This window comes from Heptranchias perlo, chromosome 44 (genome assembly GCF_035084215.1).
Source record: "Heptranchias perlo isolate sHepPer1 chromosome 44, sHepPer1.hap1, whole genome shotgun sequence".
Classification (NCBI taxonomy): domain Eukaryota; kingdom Metazoa; phylum Chordata; class Chondrichthyes; order Hexanchiformes; family Hexanchidae; genus Heptranchias; species Heptranchias perlo.
The window spans coordinates 6,081,804-6,097,140 of NC_090368.1; the positions used below are offsets into that span (position 1 = coordinate 6,081,804).

Consider the following 15,337-nt stretch of genomic DNA (forward strand, 5'->3'; position numbering starts at 1 on the left):
TAGGTGGTGTTGTTCCATGTGCCTGCTGCCCTTGTCCTTCTAGGTGGTAGAGGTCGCGGGTTTGGAGGTGCTGTCGAAGAAGCCTTGGCGAGTTGCTGCAGTGCATCCTGTGGATGGTCCACACTGCAGCCACTGTGCGCCGGGTGGTGAAGGAGTGGGTGCGGGATATCCGGTGACTCCTGGCTGGAAAGTACAGGCAGGCTGGCACAGATCAGCTGCTGATCCACAGTCGGGCAGTCTGCTGCTGCTCACTGACCCGGGGGGTCGGTACAACAAGAAACGGCCTCTCGCTCCAGCAGCCGAACGCCAGCGAGCGCAGGAGAGGAGGGGGAAAAGAAACGGGAAGAGTCTGGGCCGATTCCACCCAGCAAACCAGGCTCTTCAAAACGGCGTCCCGCTGGAAGGCTATGTGACCATGGGGGGCATCGCAGCTGAGCCCAATCCCATTTGGGGGTGTCTTGAGGGGGGGGGGGGGGGGGGGGGGGGGGGAGTCAGTGCTTACCAAATCGGGGCAGGAGCCCTGGCTGCTTTCCCCACCAAAACCTGGATGCACAGAGGCCAATCTTCGCACCCGCAGGGACCCTACAGCTGGCATCAGCTCAGGGTCCAGGCAGTAAAGGAAGGAAGACTTTCATTTCTATCGCGCCTTTCACCACCTCAGGACGTCCCAAAGAACGTTACAACTGTTGTAATGTAGGAAACGCCAATTTGCGCACAGCAAGATCCCACAAACAGCAATGTGATAACGACCCAGATCATCAGTTTTTTTAAGTGATGTTGGTCGAGGATAAATATCGGGCCCAGGACACCGGGGAGAACTCCCCCCTGCTCTTCTTCCAATAGTGGCCGTGGGATCTTTTACGTCCACCTGAGAGGGGCAGACGGGGCCCTCGGTTTAACGTCTCATCCGAAAGACGGGCACCTCCGACAGTGCGGCGCTCCCTCAGTACTGGCACCGGGAGTGTCGGGCCTGGATTATGGGCTCGAGTCGCTGGAGTGCGACCGGAGGAAAATTGCCCCTGCTCCCCCATACTCTGCACAAAGGGGAGGTGGGGAGAAATGGTGGCGGGAAAAGACAAAACTGAGAAAAATAAAGTTCCAGGGAGGTGGAAACTTCAGACCTTTGTTGCTGCGATACCGTCGTTAACCACATGGAGGAGCCAGCGCGCTGCCTCCAGTGCCTTACTGCAGGCAACCACCGCCCTCCAGTGGCAGACAGTGTGCACTGCGATTGTCTGGCTCAGACTCGGTTTGGACAGTCAGGAGGCACATCAGTTTGGATCATAAGAGCCACTTATGTTCAAAGCATAGGAGCCCCTCAAGCCTGTTCCTCAATCAATCGGAGCTTACTCTCTATCTAACCCTGTACCTGACCTGGGAGTGTTTGATGGGACAGTGTAGAGGGAGCTTTACTCTGTATCTAACCCTGTACCTGCCCTGGGAGTGTTTGATGGGACAGTGTAGAGGGAGCTTTACTCTGTATCTAACCCTGTACCTGCCCTGGGAGTGTTTGACAGGACAGTGTAGAGGGAGCTTTACTCTGTATCTAACCCTGTACCTGACCTGGGAGTGTTTGATGGGACAGTGTAGAGGGAGCTTTACTCTGTATCTAACCCTGTACCTGCCCTGGGAGTGTTTGATGGGACAGTGTAGAGGGAGCAAATCCTCAAAGCTACAATACCTGTGCTACGTTATTAGATGGATAATTAAACCAGGCAGGTTTTTACTCATCATCTTCCACATGGCGAGTTCCTGATTGCAACTGTCACAAGAGAACAGCTTCTCACTGAATATTCACACCACCCGCAGTTAGATACAGAGTAAAGCTCCCTCTACACTGTCCCATCAATCACTCCCAGGGCAGGTACAGAGTTAGATACAGAGTAAAGCTCCTCTACACTGTCCCATCAACACTCCCAGGGCAGGTACAGGGTTAGATACAGAGTAAAGCTCCCTCTACACTGTCCCGTCAAGCTCTCCCAGGGCAGGTACAGGGTTAGATACAGAGTAAAGCTCCCTCTACACTGTCCCATCAAACACTCCCAGGGCAGGTACAGCACGGGTTAGATACAGTGTAAAGCTCCTCTACACTGTCCATCAAACACTCCCAGGGCAGGTACAGCACGGGTTAGATACAGAGTAAAGCTCCCTCTACACTGTCCCATCAAACACTCCCAGGGCAGGTACAGGGTTAGATACAGTGTAAAGCTCCCTCTACACTGTCCATCAAACACTCCCAGGGCAGGTACAGGTTAGATACAGTGTAAAGCTCCCTCTCACTGTCCATCAACACTCCCAGGGCAGGTACAGCACGGGTTAGATACAGTGTAAAGCTCCCTCTACACTGTCCCATCAAACACTCCCAGGGCAGGTCCAGCACTGTGATTTTCTATTTCCCACACACCACGCTGTCTCTCCCAGTGAGACTGCCAATTAGTGCCAGTGTCAAATTACTCGTGTACTGTGAGCCCAGTGGGAACAGGCCGAGTCTTCAGGGGATTAACTTCACTGCCTCCATCTCTCTCGTGGCTGAGAGCGAGAGCCAGAAGGCAATGCTTTCATTGATAATCGTACCTTACAGTCCCTCATGGCACCATCTCAAAGCACTTTACACTGACGTGCTGCAACTATCACTTTTAGAAAAATGTGGCATGTTTTACACAGCAAGATCCCGCCAGCAGCAACGAGAGGAGCGACCAGTTAATCTGCTTTTAGTCATGTTAGCTGGGGAATAAATATTGGTCCCAGGACCCCGGGGAGAACTCCCCCCTGCTCTTCTTCCAATAGCGGCCGTGGGATCTTTCACGTCCACCTGAGAGGGCAGACGGGGCCCTCGGTTTAACGTCTCATCCGAAAGGCGGCACCTCCGACAGTGCAGCACTCCCTCAGTACTGGCACCGGGGAGTGACGGCCTCTGGAGTGGGGCTCGAACCCACGACCTTCTGACTCGGAGGCGATGAGAGAGAGTGCTACCCTCTGAGCCAAGCTGACAGAGGGAGAGCGAGGGGGCGATTTTACCTCGTCAGTCTGGGCTCGACGACCTCTATTTTGAAGAAGAGCAGGGGGGGGAGTTCTCCCCGGTGTCCTGGGGCCAATATTTATCCCTCAACCAACATCATTAAAACAGATGATCTGGTCATTCATCACATTGCTGTTTGTGGGATCTTGCTGTGCGCAAATTGGCTGCTGCGTTTCCTGCATTACAACAGTGACAATGCTTTTGGTCACCTGTCCTAATATCTCCTTATGTGGCTCGGAGTTAAATTTTGTCTGATTTACGCTCATGTGAAGCGCCTTGGGGACGTTTTACTGCATTAAAGGCGCTATATAAATGCAGGTTATTGTCATTGTGCTTATCCCATGCCCACTCTCTCGTGTCCCTGTATTAACCAGCCAGGAACGGGCGACTTTGATCAAGTTTCCATCAAAGGCAACAGAACCCCCGAGATTGTCTAACTCGGCACGGAGCAAAGGTCTGCCCTGGGGCCTACGGGGCCGCGATGCGTCACGCTTTGCGTTTACCCGTGCGGACGGGAGGTCGGGCCGCGTCTTTCGCCTCGACGGGACCCGCCCGATAACGCGGCCGCGGAAATTAACCGGACCCGAGCGTCTCCTTCCCGCGCGGAGAGCTCACCTGGTCCTGAGGCGCCCGCCCGTTGCTCGTGGGACTCTCCGCCGCTGTCCTCCGCGGGTACCCCCGGGCACGCGCCAACTCGGCTGCCCCCTGCGATCGCGGAAAAGGCGGCGGCGTCTTCGGGGGGGCTCGAGCGACGATCGGCCGCCCCGTCCTCGAGCGGGATCTACAAGAGAAAGGAGACGTCAACGGGAAACTCCGGGGCAGATGTGGAGGAGGGTGCGCGCGCACACACAGAGGAAAACAGCTGGACCGGGTGTGGTGGGAAATGTGTTTGGGGAAAGAGTGACAGCTGTGGCTCAGCGAGTAACACTCTCTCGCCCCCCCGAGTCACGAGGATCGTGGGTTCGAGCCCCCACTCCAGAGACTCGAGCACAAAATCCAGGCCGACACTCCCAGTGCCAGTGCTGAGGGAGTGCTGCACTGTCGGAGGTGCCGTCTTTCAGACGAAACATTAAACCGAGGCCCCGTCTGCTCCTCTCAGGCGGACCGTAAAAGATCCCACGGCCACTCGTCGAACTTTCAAAAGGGAATTGGATAAATGCTTCAAAGGGAAAAAAGATTGCAAGGCTACGGAGGGGGGAGAAGTACCGGGGGAGTGGGACTAATTTGACAGCAGGGGGCAGCGCCTCTGGAGGGGCAATGAAAATGAAAGGGGGCCACCAGGGTTCCTGTCTGACTCCTGCAGGAATGCGCACAGGCCTGCATGTGTGAGGACAGGATCTGGTTTAGCCGTGATGCTCTCACCGGTTGAATAGCCCGCACACACTCATGGTCCAGGCTCACCCGGGACGGGCGGCCAATGGGCATAGTACCAGGGCAAGCGCAGAGGCTGTCTGTCACACTCCCGGCATCACACTGTGTACAAGACATCAATAGTTCACAACTCAACCCTCTCACAGAAAGCCAGTCATTTCCTGCTGGTTTTTCTGACCTTGAGATCACCCCCCACGCCCCCATCTCCGGGAGAGGTTATATTGAGAGCAGAGGAGCCAATAAGTGGCACTCCCAGGGCAGGTACAGCACGGGTTAGATACAGAGTAAAGCTCCCTCTACACTGTCCCGTCAAACACTCCCCGGGCAGGTACAGGGTTAGATACAGAGTAAAGCTCCCTCTACACTGTCCCGTCAAACACTCCCCGGGCAGGTACAGGGTTAGATACAGAGTAAAGCTCCCTCTACACTGTCCCATCAAACACTCCCAGGGCAGGTACAGGGTTAGATACAGAGTAAAGCTCCCTCTACACTGTCCCATCAAACACTCCCAGGGCAGGTACAGGGTTAGATACAGAGTAAAGCTCCCTCTACACTGTCCCATCAAACACTCCCAGGGCAGGTACAGCACGGATTAGATACAGAGGAGATTCACTTGAGACCAAATAAAATCCACAGCGACTCCCTCAGCTCTTTGGCTCTGACTGTTGTCAATCGAATCGGTTGATGAATGTGAAAAGATTTACCTCCAGGGGGATTTCACTCTCCTGTGGACCAACACCACTGCTTTCTAATCTTGCTCGCTCCTCATGTTCAGGTGGCGACGGAGAATCCACAACCTCTGCTGTCAAAGATTTAAAAAAACATTTCAGGCAGAAAAATTAAAGCCTTCCTGTCCCAGTGAAGTTTCAGTAAGTGTCCTCTCACAGTGGGCAATAAGGGGCACTGTTCTACACCCCAGGAAACAGTGCAGAGGGAGCTTTACTCTGTATCTAACCCTGTACCTGCCCTGGGAGTGTTTGATGGGACAGTGTAGAGGGAGCTTTACTCTGTATCTAACCCTGTACCTGCCCTGGGAGTGTTTGATGGGACAGTGTAGAGGGTGGTTGAATTTGTGTCCCAATGCAAAGTGACGCTCCCAGTGCCCAGTACTGAGGGAGTGCTGCACTGTCGGAGGTGCCGTCTTTCGGATGAGATGTTAAACCGAGGGCCCCGTCTGCCCCTCTCAGGTGGACGTAAAAGATCCCACGGCCCGCTATTGGAAGAAGAGCAGGGGGGAGTTCTCCCCGGTGTCCTGGGGCCGATATTTATCCCTCAACCAGCAAATGGTCTGGTCATTATCACATTGCTGTTTGTGGGATCTTGCTGTGCGCAAATTGGCTGCCGCGTTTCGTACATTACAACAGTGACCACACTTCAAAAAGTACTCCATCGGCTGTAAAGCGCTTTGGGACGTCCTGAGGTGGTGAAAGGCGCTGTATAAATGCAGGCTGTGTCTTGATTCGATGCAGCGTGTGGAGGCTGAGCAGGGACAGGACCTGACTCAGCGGTGGTACTCTTCCCATGGTCGAATAGCCAGTCCAACATCACGCACAGGAGTGTGCCTTCGGGTGAGGATCTGAAGCACAGCCGGCGACTGTGGAATGATCCCCCAGCAAGGGGCAGGACCTTGAGGGAGGCAGGATTGAGGGGGGGGGGGGGGGGGGGAGGGGGGAGGAATTTTCCACAAAGGGAGAGGAGGAACAAGTCCCCAGAGCGGCAGAGTATGGCCTCCCCCTCCCCACAAATGGGTCAGCGCAGAAATTCCCGTTGTGAAGATTGGTTGAATACTGACTCGGGGGTGTCCGTTATTCAGTGGTATCGATCCCCCTGCCATTGCTGCGGTCAGCTCGCCCGGTACGGAACCCGGCACCTCCCCAGAGTGTTAGCCACATTATTCAGGTTGAAGACCTTACCTGGGGGGTCAGAGATCTCGGGGAGTTCGTCAGTCCCGTCTCGCAGTGTTTCCACAGCAGATTCCTGCAAAACATCATCACAGGGCAGTGAGTGGGGCTCGATACAGAGGATAGCCCCGCCCCTGTGGGGGGTGGATACAGCAGGATAGCCCCGCCCCTGGGGGGGCGGATACAGCAGGATAGCCCCGCCCCTGGGGGGGTGGATACAGCAGGATAGCCCCGCCCCTGGGGGGGGCGGATACAGCAGGATAGCCCCGCCCACAGGGCGGATACATCAGGATCGCCCCGCCCCCCCGGGGCGGATACATCAGGATAGCCCCGCCCCGCCCTGCCCCCCCCCCCCCCCCGGGGTGGGCGTATACAGCAGGATAGCCCCGCTCCCAGGGGGTGGATACAGAGAACAGCCCCGCCCCCCAAAGGGTGGATACAGCAGAGAGCCCCGCCCCCCCAGAGGGTGGATACAGCAGAGAGCCCCGCCCCCCCCCAGAGGGTGGATACAGCAGAGAGCCCCGCCCCCCCAGAGGGTGGATACAGCAGAGAGCCCCGCCCCCCCCAGAGGGTGGATACTGCAGAGAGCCCCGCCCCCCCAGAGGGTGGATACTGCAGAGAGCCCCGCCCCCCCCAGAGGGTGGATACTGCAGAGAGCCCCGCCCCCCCCCCAGAGGGTGGATACTGCAGAGAGCCCCGCCCCCCCCAGAGGGTGGATACTGCAGAGAGCCCCGCCCCCCCCCCCAGAGGGTGGATACTGCAGAGAGCCCCGCCCCCCCCAGAGGGTGGATACAGCAGAGAGCCCCGCCCCCCCCCAGAGGGTGGATACTGCAGAGAGCCCCGCCCCCCCAGAGGGTGGATACAGCAGAGAGCCCTGTCCCCAAGTGTCAGACATGCCCCCCCACAAGGGTCAGACAGGTGATCTGGTCATTTATCACATTGCTGTTTGTGGGATCTTGCTGTGCGCAAATTGGCTGCCACGTTTCCTACATTACAACAGTGACTACACTTCAAAAAGTACTCCATCGGCTGTAAAGCGCTTTGGGACGTCCTGAGGTGGTGAAAGGCCTGTCTTTCTCTCTTAATATTTGTTCACATTGGGTGAGGTCCCTAAGCTGGGACTCTTGGACTCCCACAAACAGCAGTGTGATAATGACCAGATAATCGGTTTTTAATTACGTTGGTTGAGGGATAAATATCGGCCCCAGGACACCGGGGAGAACTCCCCCCTGCTCTTCTTCCAATAGAGGCCGTGGGATCTTTTACATCCACCTGAGAGGGGCAGACGGGGCCCTCGGTTTAACGTCTCATCCGAAAGACGGCACCTCCGACAGTGCGGCCCTCCCTCAGTACTGGCCGGGCACTGGGAGTGTCGGCCTGGATTGTGGGGCTCAAGTCTCTGGAGTGGGGGCTCGAACCCACGACCCTCTGGTTCGGAGGCAAGTGTGCGACCCACTGAGCCACGGCTGACACTGGGAGTGGAATCACAACCAATCCTGACCCATTCCACCAATCCTCGGGGGTGCATTTTCCCGCAGTGGGGGGGGGTGGAATTATCAGGGGCGGGGAGCCCCGGTGAACACCTGCGTTCCGTAAAGGTGAGGGAACGAGTGTAAAATGTACAATCACCAACCCCACCCCCCACCCCACAACCCCATTCTGCCATCCCCAACTGGGATCTTCCAGAAGAGGGTCGTAGGAAAAGACGGACCCGGGGCCCAAACTTTTTAAGAGCTCCTTTTGGACGAGACGGTTACCTCAGTTCTCTCTAACGGCGTCTGGACAGAAGTCTGAGCTTCGTCAGGGCTCCCCGACATCCCGCTGTCAAGCAAAAGAGCAAGGGCCTATCTGGGAAACAAGAACAGGGGAAACCAATGAACAGAATTCGTAGAATCATACAGCACAGGAGGCCATTCAACCCATCGTGCCTGTGCTGGCTCTTTGAAAGAGCTCTGCAATTAGTCCCACTCTTTCCCCACTGCCCTGCAAATTTTTCCTTTTCAAGTATTTATCCAATTCCCTTTTGAAAGTTACTATTGAATCTGCTTCCACCGCCCTTTCAGGCAGCGAATTCCAGATCAGAACAACTCGCTGCGTCAAAAAAAATTCTCCTCATCTCCCCCTCTGGATCTTTCGCCAATTATCTTAAATCTGTGTCCTCTGGTTCCCGACCCTCCTGCCACTGGAAACAGTGTCTCCTTATTTAAAATCGACCAAAACATTTTGAACACCTCGATTAAATCTCCACCGTAACATTCTCTGCTCTAAGGAGAGCAATCCTGCCGACAGTTGCTAAAATTGATAATTTTTCCTCTCCCTGCGTTCCCCGTCAATTCCGATGCTTCTGGAACTTACCGCGCAGACTTCCCAGGCAGACGATCGTTTACACCAGCTCTTAACCCTGTCGCCTCACGGGTGGCTGAATCCTAGATCAGAACACAAGGGGTCGGTCAGAGCCGGCACCTCGAGACACCCGGGAATTAACCCGGGTTCGGGTTAGGGATGGGGCTTGTATCTGGGGTCTCCCCACTGAGGACAGAAAGCTTAGGCCCTACGGAAAGAACTCCCATTTCTATCGTGCCTTTCACGGTCTCAGGACGTCCCAAAGCGCTTTACAGCCAATGACGTACTTTTTGAAGTGTAGTCACTGTTGTAATGTAGGAAACGCAGCAGCCAATTTGCGCACAGCAAGATCCCACAAACAGCAATGTGATAAATGACCCAGATCATCTGTTTTAGTGATGTTGGTTGAGGGATAAATATTGGCCCCAGGACAAACCCCCCTGCTCTTCTTCCAATAGTGGCCGTGGGATCTTTTACGTCCATCTGAGAGGGCCTCGGTTTAACGTCTCATCAGAAAGATGGCACCTCCGACAGTGCAGCACTCCCTCAGTACCGGCACTGGGAGTGTCGGCCTGGATTATGGCGCTCAAGTCTTTGGACTCGAACCTACGACCTTCTGACTCAGAGACTCACCCGCTGAGCTACAGCTGACAACTAGTAAATAGACACGCCTGAGGCAAGATATTGAGATCACAGGCCCAACCACAGTGTCTATGACTCACTTTTTATTTACTAAATCAGAACGGTAGTTAGCCACGTAGAATCAAGGGAATTCACGGCCATTCGGCCCATTGTGTCACATCTGGATTCCCACTTAGCCACACAGGGCTGGCGGCTAACGTATTGGACGAGGCTGCCTTAGAACGTCCCGGAACAGATGTTCAGTCTCGGCAGCTGTGAGGCGAGTTTGTGGGATTTGACACAAAATGGTTTCTCTTTTAACGTAGAAGTTTACGGTCGGATGGGGCAGCTGGTGAAAGCTCTCGAGCGACATGCCGCAGACGCAGTGCCTCACTGACTGAACTTGGAGAACAGCGTACGTCACTGATAGAAGAGGGGGGGGGGGGGAGCATTTCCAGTCTGCCGTGGCTCAGCGGGTAACACCCTCGCCTCCGAGTCAGAGGGCCCGTGGGGTTCGAGCCCCCACCCCAGGGACTCGAGCGCAAAATCCAGGCCCGACACTCCCCCGGTGCCAGCGCTGAGGGAGTGCTGCACTGTCGGAGGTGCCGTCTTTCCGACGAGAGGCGTCAGGTGAAAGGAAAAAAAAACTGCAGGGCTGCGGGGTAAGGGCGGGGGGAGTGGGACGAGCCGGATTGCTCTTGCACGGACTCAATGGGCCGAATGGCCTCTTTTTCTCGTGCTGTAACCTTTTTATGATTCTTAAAAACTGCAGTTTATTTATGAATCAAACTGGCATTTCAAAGATAGGAATCACCCCTCTCCTCTGACCGGTCTTTACTTGCTGCGGCTGTACTAGGGCACCGTTCCACAGACGTGCGTCTAGACAGCGAGTGCCGGCTGCGACGCCCTCCATGGTTGAATAGCCCCCCCAATCTCGGATTCAGAGTGTCGCTGGGAAACGGGTGGGAAAGTTACAAGGTAATTTTTTTAAAAACACATTCTTCAACTCAACAGGTCTGCAGCGTCTCTGAAACTCTTTCCAACAGACTTCCCTGAACCAACTGGCAAGTGGGGAATATTATCGTTTGCCAATATCACTGTTCCCTCGCTTTCTTCTAAGTGCTGACTCACGCCAGGGTTCGCAGGTGCCCATTCTTCACGCGTGAACCCAGACGGTGAGGTTTGGCAGACTATTCCACACGGGGGTGCATCACAGCTGAGCCTGATCTTGTCCCCATCCAACCTTCCAGTGCGGGGAGGGGGGGGTGGAGATGATTTTTCCCTTTGGAAAATCATTTGGAAAAAGTTACTGATCCTACACGTTCCATAGTTTGTGTCGAGTGCCATTATATCAACCTCGCTCCTAATATCACCTTAATATGGGGCAGTGAGAGAGGGGGACAGGCGCAGAGAAGAGAGACAGACAGAGACAGAGAGACAAAGACAGAGACAGAGAGACAAAGACAGAGACAGAGAGACAAAGACAGACAGAGAGACAAAGACAGACAGAGAGACAAAGACAGACAGAGAGACAAAGACAGACAGAGAGACAAAGACAGACAGAGAGACAAAGACAGACAGAGAGACAAAGACAGACAGAGAGACAAAGACAGACAGAGAGACAAAGACAGACAGAGAGAGGACAAAGGAAATTATAAAATAAACAAAAATATAAATACATATAAAATACATTGAAAAATAGACAAATTGAAATACATACTAAAATATGAAAAGATATACAATTAAAATATAATAAAATTCACACAGTCTATTAACATTTCAGTCACTTTTTGCACTAAAAACTGAATTATCCACTAATTTGAATTAAGCAACAAAAATAACACAAAAGAGTGAGAATGTAATGCTTAAAAGAAACTTTTTCAACTAACTCAAAATATTAAGTTTGAATTAAGAGGCTGCATTAAAAGAAAATACTACAACTAGATATAAATTTCATTGAAATAAAAATAAAGTACATATTAAAATAAAAATACAAACACAGAAATTTATAAATTATAGAAAAAGATATTAAAAATATTACAATAGAAATCAGATATACATATACAGTATTTAAAATATAAATATAGATACAAGTAAAATTAAACATTAAAATATAATTGGATAAAAATAACAAAGAAATACAATCATATTCACACTGAACGGCAGCTTGCTGCATCTTTGAGGGACTCGATCTCTTTCCCCCCTCACTACTCCACTCGACCCCTCACCTTGCCCCATATCCTGCTCACCCCTTGTCCCTCACCCCCATATCGTCTTACCCTCATATCCCTATCCCCATCACGCCATATCCCTCTCACTATATCCCCATATCCCCCATCATCACTATATCCCCCATCACTATATCCCCATAGCCCTATCACTATATCCCCATATCCCCCATCACTATATCCCCATCACTATATCCCCATATCCCCATCACTATATCCCCATCTCCCCATCACTATATCCCCATATCCCCATCACTATATCCCCATATCCCCATCACTATATCCCCATATCCCCCATCACTATATCCCCATATCCCCATCACTATATCCCCATATCCCCCATCACTATATCCCCATATCCCCATCACTATATCCCCATCACTATATCCCCATCACTATATCCCCATCACTATATCCCCATATCCCCATATCCCCATCACTATATCCCCATCACTATATCCCCATATCCCCCATCACTATATCCCCATATCCCCAATCACTATATCCCCATATCCCCATCATTATATCCCCATATCCCCCATCACTATATCCCCATATCCCCATCACTATATCCCCATATCCCCATCACTATATCCCCATTGCCCCATCACTATATCCCCATTGCCCCATCACTATATCCCCATTGCCCCATCACTATATCCCCATTGCCCCATCACTATATCCCCATTGCCCCATCACTATATCCCCATTGCCCCATCACTATATCCCCATTGCCCCATCACTATATCCCCATAGCCCTATCACTATATCCCCATCACTATATCCCCATATCCCTGTCACTCCATCTCCCCATAACTATGTCCCCATATCCCTATATCCCAATATATCCCCAGATCCCTAGCTCCATCTCCCTATCACTATATCCCCATATCCCCATATCCCCATCACTATATCCCAATATATCCCCAGCTCCCTATCTCCCTTCACATATCCCCATCTCCCCATATACCTATCCCCATCACTATATCCCAATATCCTCATAATCCTATCTCCCTATGTATCCCTAGCCCCATCTCCCCACAACTATATCCCCAGACCCCTATATGTCCCCAGACCCCTATCCCCCTTCACATTTCACATACCCCCTCCAGGGCCCACACTCACCCTCCAGGTCGCCGTCCGCCGCTTTTGATTTTGTTACAGAAACTCCCAAGCGAACGCAGAGACATTTCCTCCCACGTGACCGCCCGGGGCCGCCCAATCGGCCGTCGCCTCTCATTAGGCGGGCGCTCCGGCGGCCAATCGGAAGGAGCGTACCGCGGCTGCTTTCGGTTCCAGCCAATGGCTGAGTAACAGGTAGCGCTCGGTATTAATAGCCCAGGGAGTCAGCTGCAGCCTTAAAAGGGGGCAGCAGCTGTCGGCCTAAAGCCTCCTGCATGACAAGAGTATGAGCAGCTTGACTAATCCTCCCCTTCCAACCCCACCCCACCCACTTTACCAAAGCCCTTGCCTCTTCCCGGTGGCCTGAGGGCTCTTCGGCCATGGGGGGCATCGCAGCCAAACACAGCTTAGCGATTGAGCCCCGTCAGATTTCCACCTCCTTATCCCGTAGGAGCAGGAGTTGGCCACTCGGCCCCGCCAGCCCGATCCGCCGTTCAATTTGATCGCGGCTGATCTGTCCCCAAACTCCATTTACCCGCCTTAGAATCATAGAAGTTTACAACATGGAAACAGGCCCTTCGGCCCAACATGTCCATGTCGCCCAGTTTATACCACTAAGCTAGTTCCAATTGCCTGCACTTGGCCCATATCCCTCTATACCCATCTTACCCATGTAACTGTCCAAATGCTTTTTAAAAGACAAAATTGTACCCGCCTCTACTACTGCCTCTGGCAGCTCGTTCCAGACACTCACCACCCTTTGAGTGAAAGAATTGCCCCTCTGGACCCTTTTGTATCTCTCCCCTCTCACCTTAAATCTATGCCCCCTCATTATAGACTCCCCTACCTTTGGGAAAAGATTTTGACTATCTACCTTATCTATGCCCCTCATTATTTTATAGACTTCTGTAAGATCACCCCTAAACCTCCTACTCTCCAGAGAAAAAAGTCTCAGTCTATCCAACCTCTCCCTATAAGTCGAACCATCAAGTCCCGGTAGCATCCTAGTAAATCTTTTCTGCACTCTTTCTAGTTTAATAATATCCTTTCTTCTGTAGTACAATCCTATCAAAGTGATCTCTCCCTTCTTATTTTTCAGTTCTACCCATATAGACTCAGTGGGCGAACCCTTGGTTATATCCCCCCTTGATTTCGTAACCCTTAAAACTTTAGCCTATCAAAGATAACGTTGGCCGCTTTTGATGTGTGAGGCTAAAGAGTGAAGGGCAGCAAGCTATTCAACTGTGGCAAGCCAACACAACTGATTGTGGGACCTGATTGCTACCCAATGAACTCTGCTAGAAAAAGAGTCTGAAGGAGATTTAGTTCCTTAAATTATAAACTGACAGTTAATGGGTTTTAACCGCCTTCTAAAATTTCCCTCTCTAACTGCTCCACCCCACCTCCTCTCCTTTAAGACAACTTGCATTTGTACAGCACCTTTAACATAGTAAACTGTCCCCAGGTGCTTTACAGAAGCATTTGACACCAAGCCACATAAGGAGGTGACCAAAAGCTTGGTCAAAGAGGTAGGTTTTAAGGAGCGTCTTAAAGGAGAGGCAGAGGGGTTTAGGGAGGGGATTCCAGAGCTTAGGGCCTGGACAGCTGAAGGCACGGCCGCCAATGATGGAGTGAAGGGAGTGTGGGATGCACAAGAGGCCAGACATGGAGCAGCGCAGAGATCTCGGAGGGTTGTAAGGCCGGAGGAGGTTACAGAGATGGGGGAGGGCCATGGAGGGATTTGAACATGAAGCTGAGAATTTTAAAATCGAGGCGTTGCTGGACCGGGAGCCAATGTAGGTCAGCGAGCGCAGGGGGTGATGGGTGAACGGGACTCGATGTGAGTTAGGATACGGGGGGGCAGCAGAGTTTTGGATGAGCTCAAAAGACCAACTCTTTGACCAAAATGACTTTTCCTTATGCTGCTTTGAAGCGCCTCAGGTTGTTTTTTTTCTAACCTGTATAAACGCAAGTTTAGATATCGGGTTCAGGGTTTCTAGGCACCTAGGGATTCTTACGCGCAGTGGAAAAGATTGTTCAAAATTTGCCTGGATTATTAGTTCAGAGCCACAGAAAGCAAGGTGCTAAGTCAGTGCCTGGTCAGCGAGTTAACTGATAACAGTCTAGGTGCAGTTGGGAGGCTGTAATTGGTCCGAGAGCCCCTTTGATCAAAGAGGGTAAAACAGTCCGACTGTTATCCAGTTACTTCTGCTGGAAGTGTGCGGGCATCAACATATTTACGATGATTAAAGGGGTTGACAGTTTAGATAGAGAGAAACTATTTCCTCTGGTGGGGGAAATCAAGAACAAGGGGGGCCTTGCCTTAAAATTAGAGCTGGGCCATTCAGGGGTGATGTCAGGAAGCATTTCTTCACACAAAGGGGAGTGGAAATCTAGAAAACTCTTCCCCCAAAAAGCTGTTGAGGCTGGGGGATCAATTGGACATTTCAAAACTGAGATGGATTTTTTTTTGGATTAAGGGTTATGGAACCAAAGCGGGTAGATGGAGTTAAGATACAGATCAGCTATGATTTAACTGAATGGCAGAACAGGCTCGAGGGGCTGAATGGCCTCCTCCTGTTCCTAGCTGCAACTACAGCATCACTGGGACCTGTTTACATAAGGGATTCCCATTATAACTGATTACATTGGCACTGAAGTGATGTTTGTGGACAGAAAACACATGTATGATCTTTAGAAACATGCAATAAAAACTAAACACGTGACTTCAA

The 15,337-nt window shown here is 52.0% G+C and overlaps 1 protein-coding gene across 1 annotated transcript in view; it reads right to left on the reverse strand.

Annotated features, from left to right (window-relative positions):
• The window catches only part of LOC137306696 (pre-B-cell leukemia transcription factor-interacting protein 1-like), a 31,554-nt gene extending 18,862 nt beyond the window's left edge, over window positions 1-12,692 (reverse strand). The window contains exons 1-6 of the mRNA XM_067976039.1: window positions 12,609-12,692; window positions 8,647-8,717; window positions 8,049-8,139; window positions 6,304-6,367; window positions 5,095-5,192; window positions 3,635-3,800 (exon numbers count right to left, since the gene is read on the reverse strand). Coding sequence (XP_067832140.1) covers window positions 3,635-3,800; window positions 5,095-5,192; window positions 6,304-6,367; window positions 8,049-8,108 — 388 coding nt within the window. The 5' untranslated portion in view covers window positions 8,109-8,139; window positions 8,647-8,717; window positions 12,609-12,692. The remainder of the gene's footprint in view (window positions 1-3,634; window positions 3,801-5,094; window positions 5,193-6,303; window positions 6,368-8,048; window positions 8,140-8,646; window positions 8,718-12,608) is intronic.
• Window positions 12,693-15,337: the final 2,645 nt, after the last annotated feature.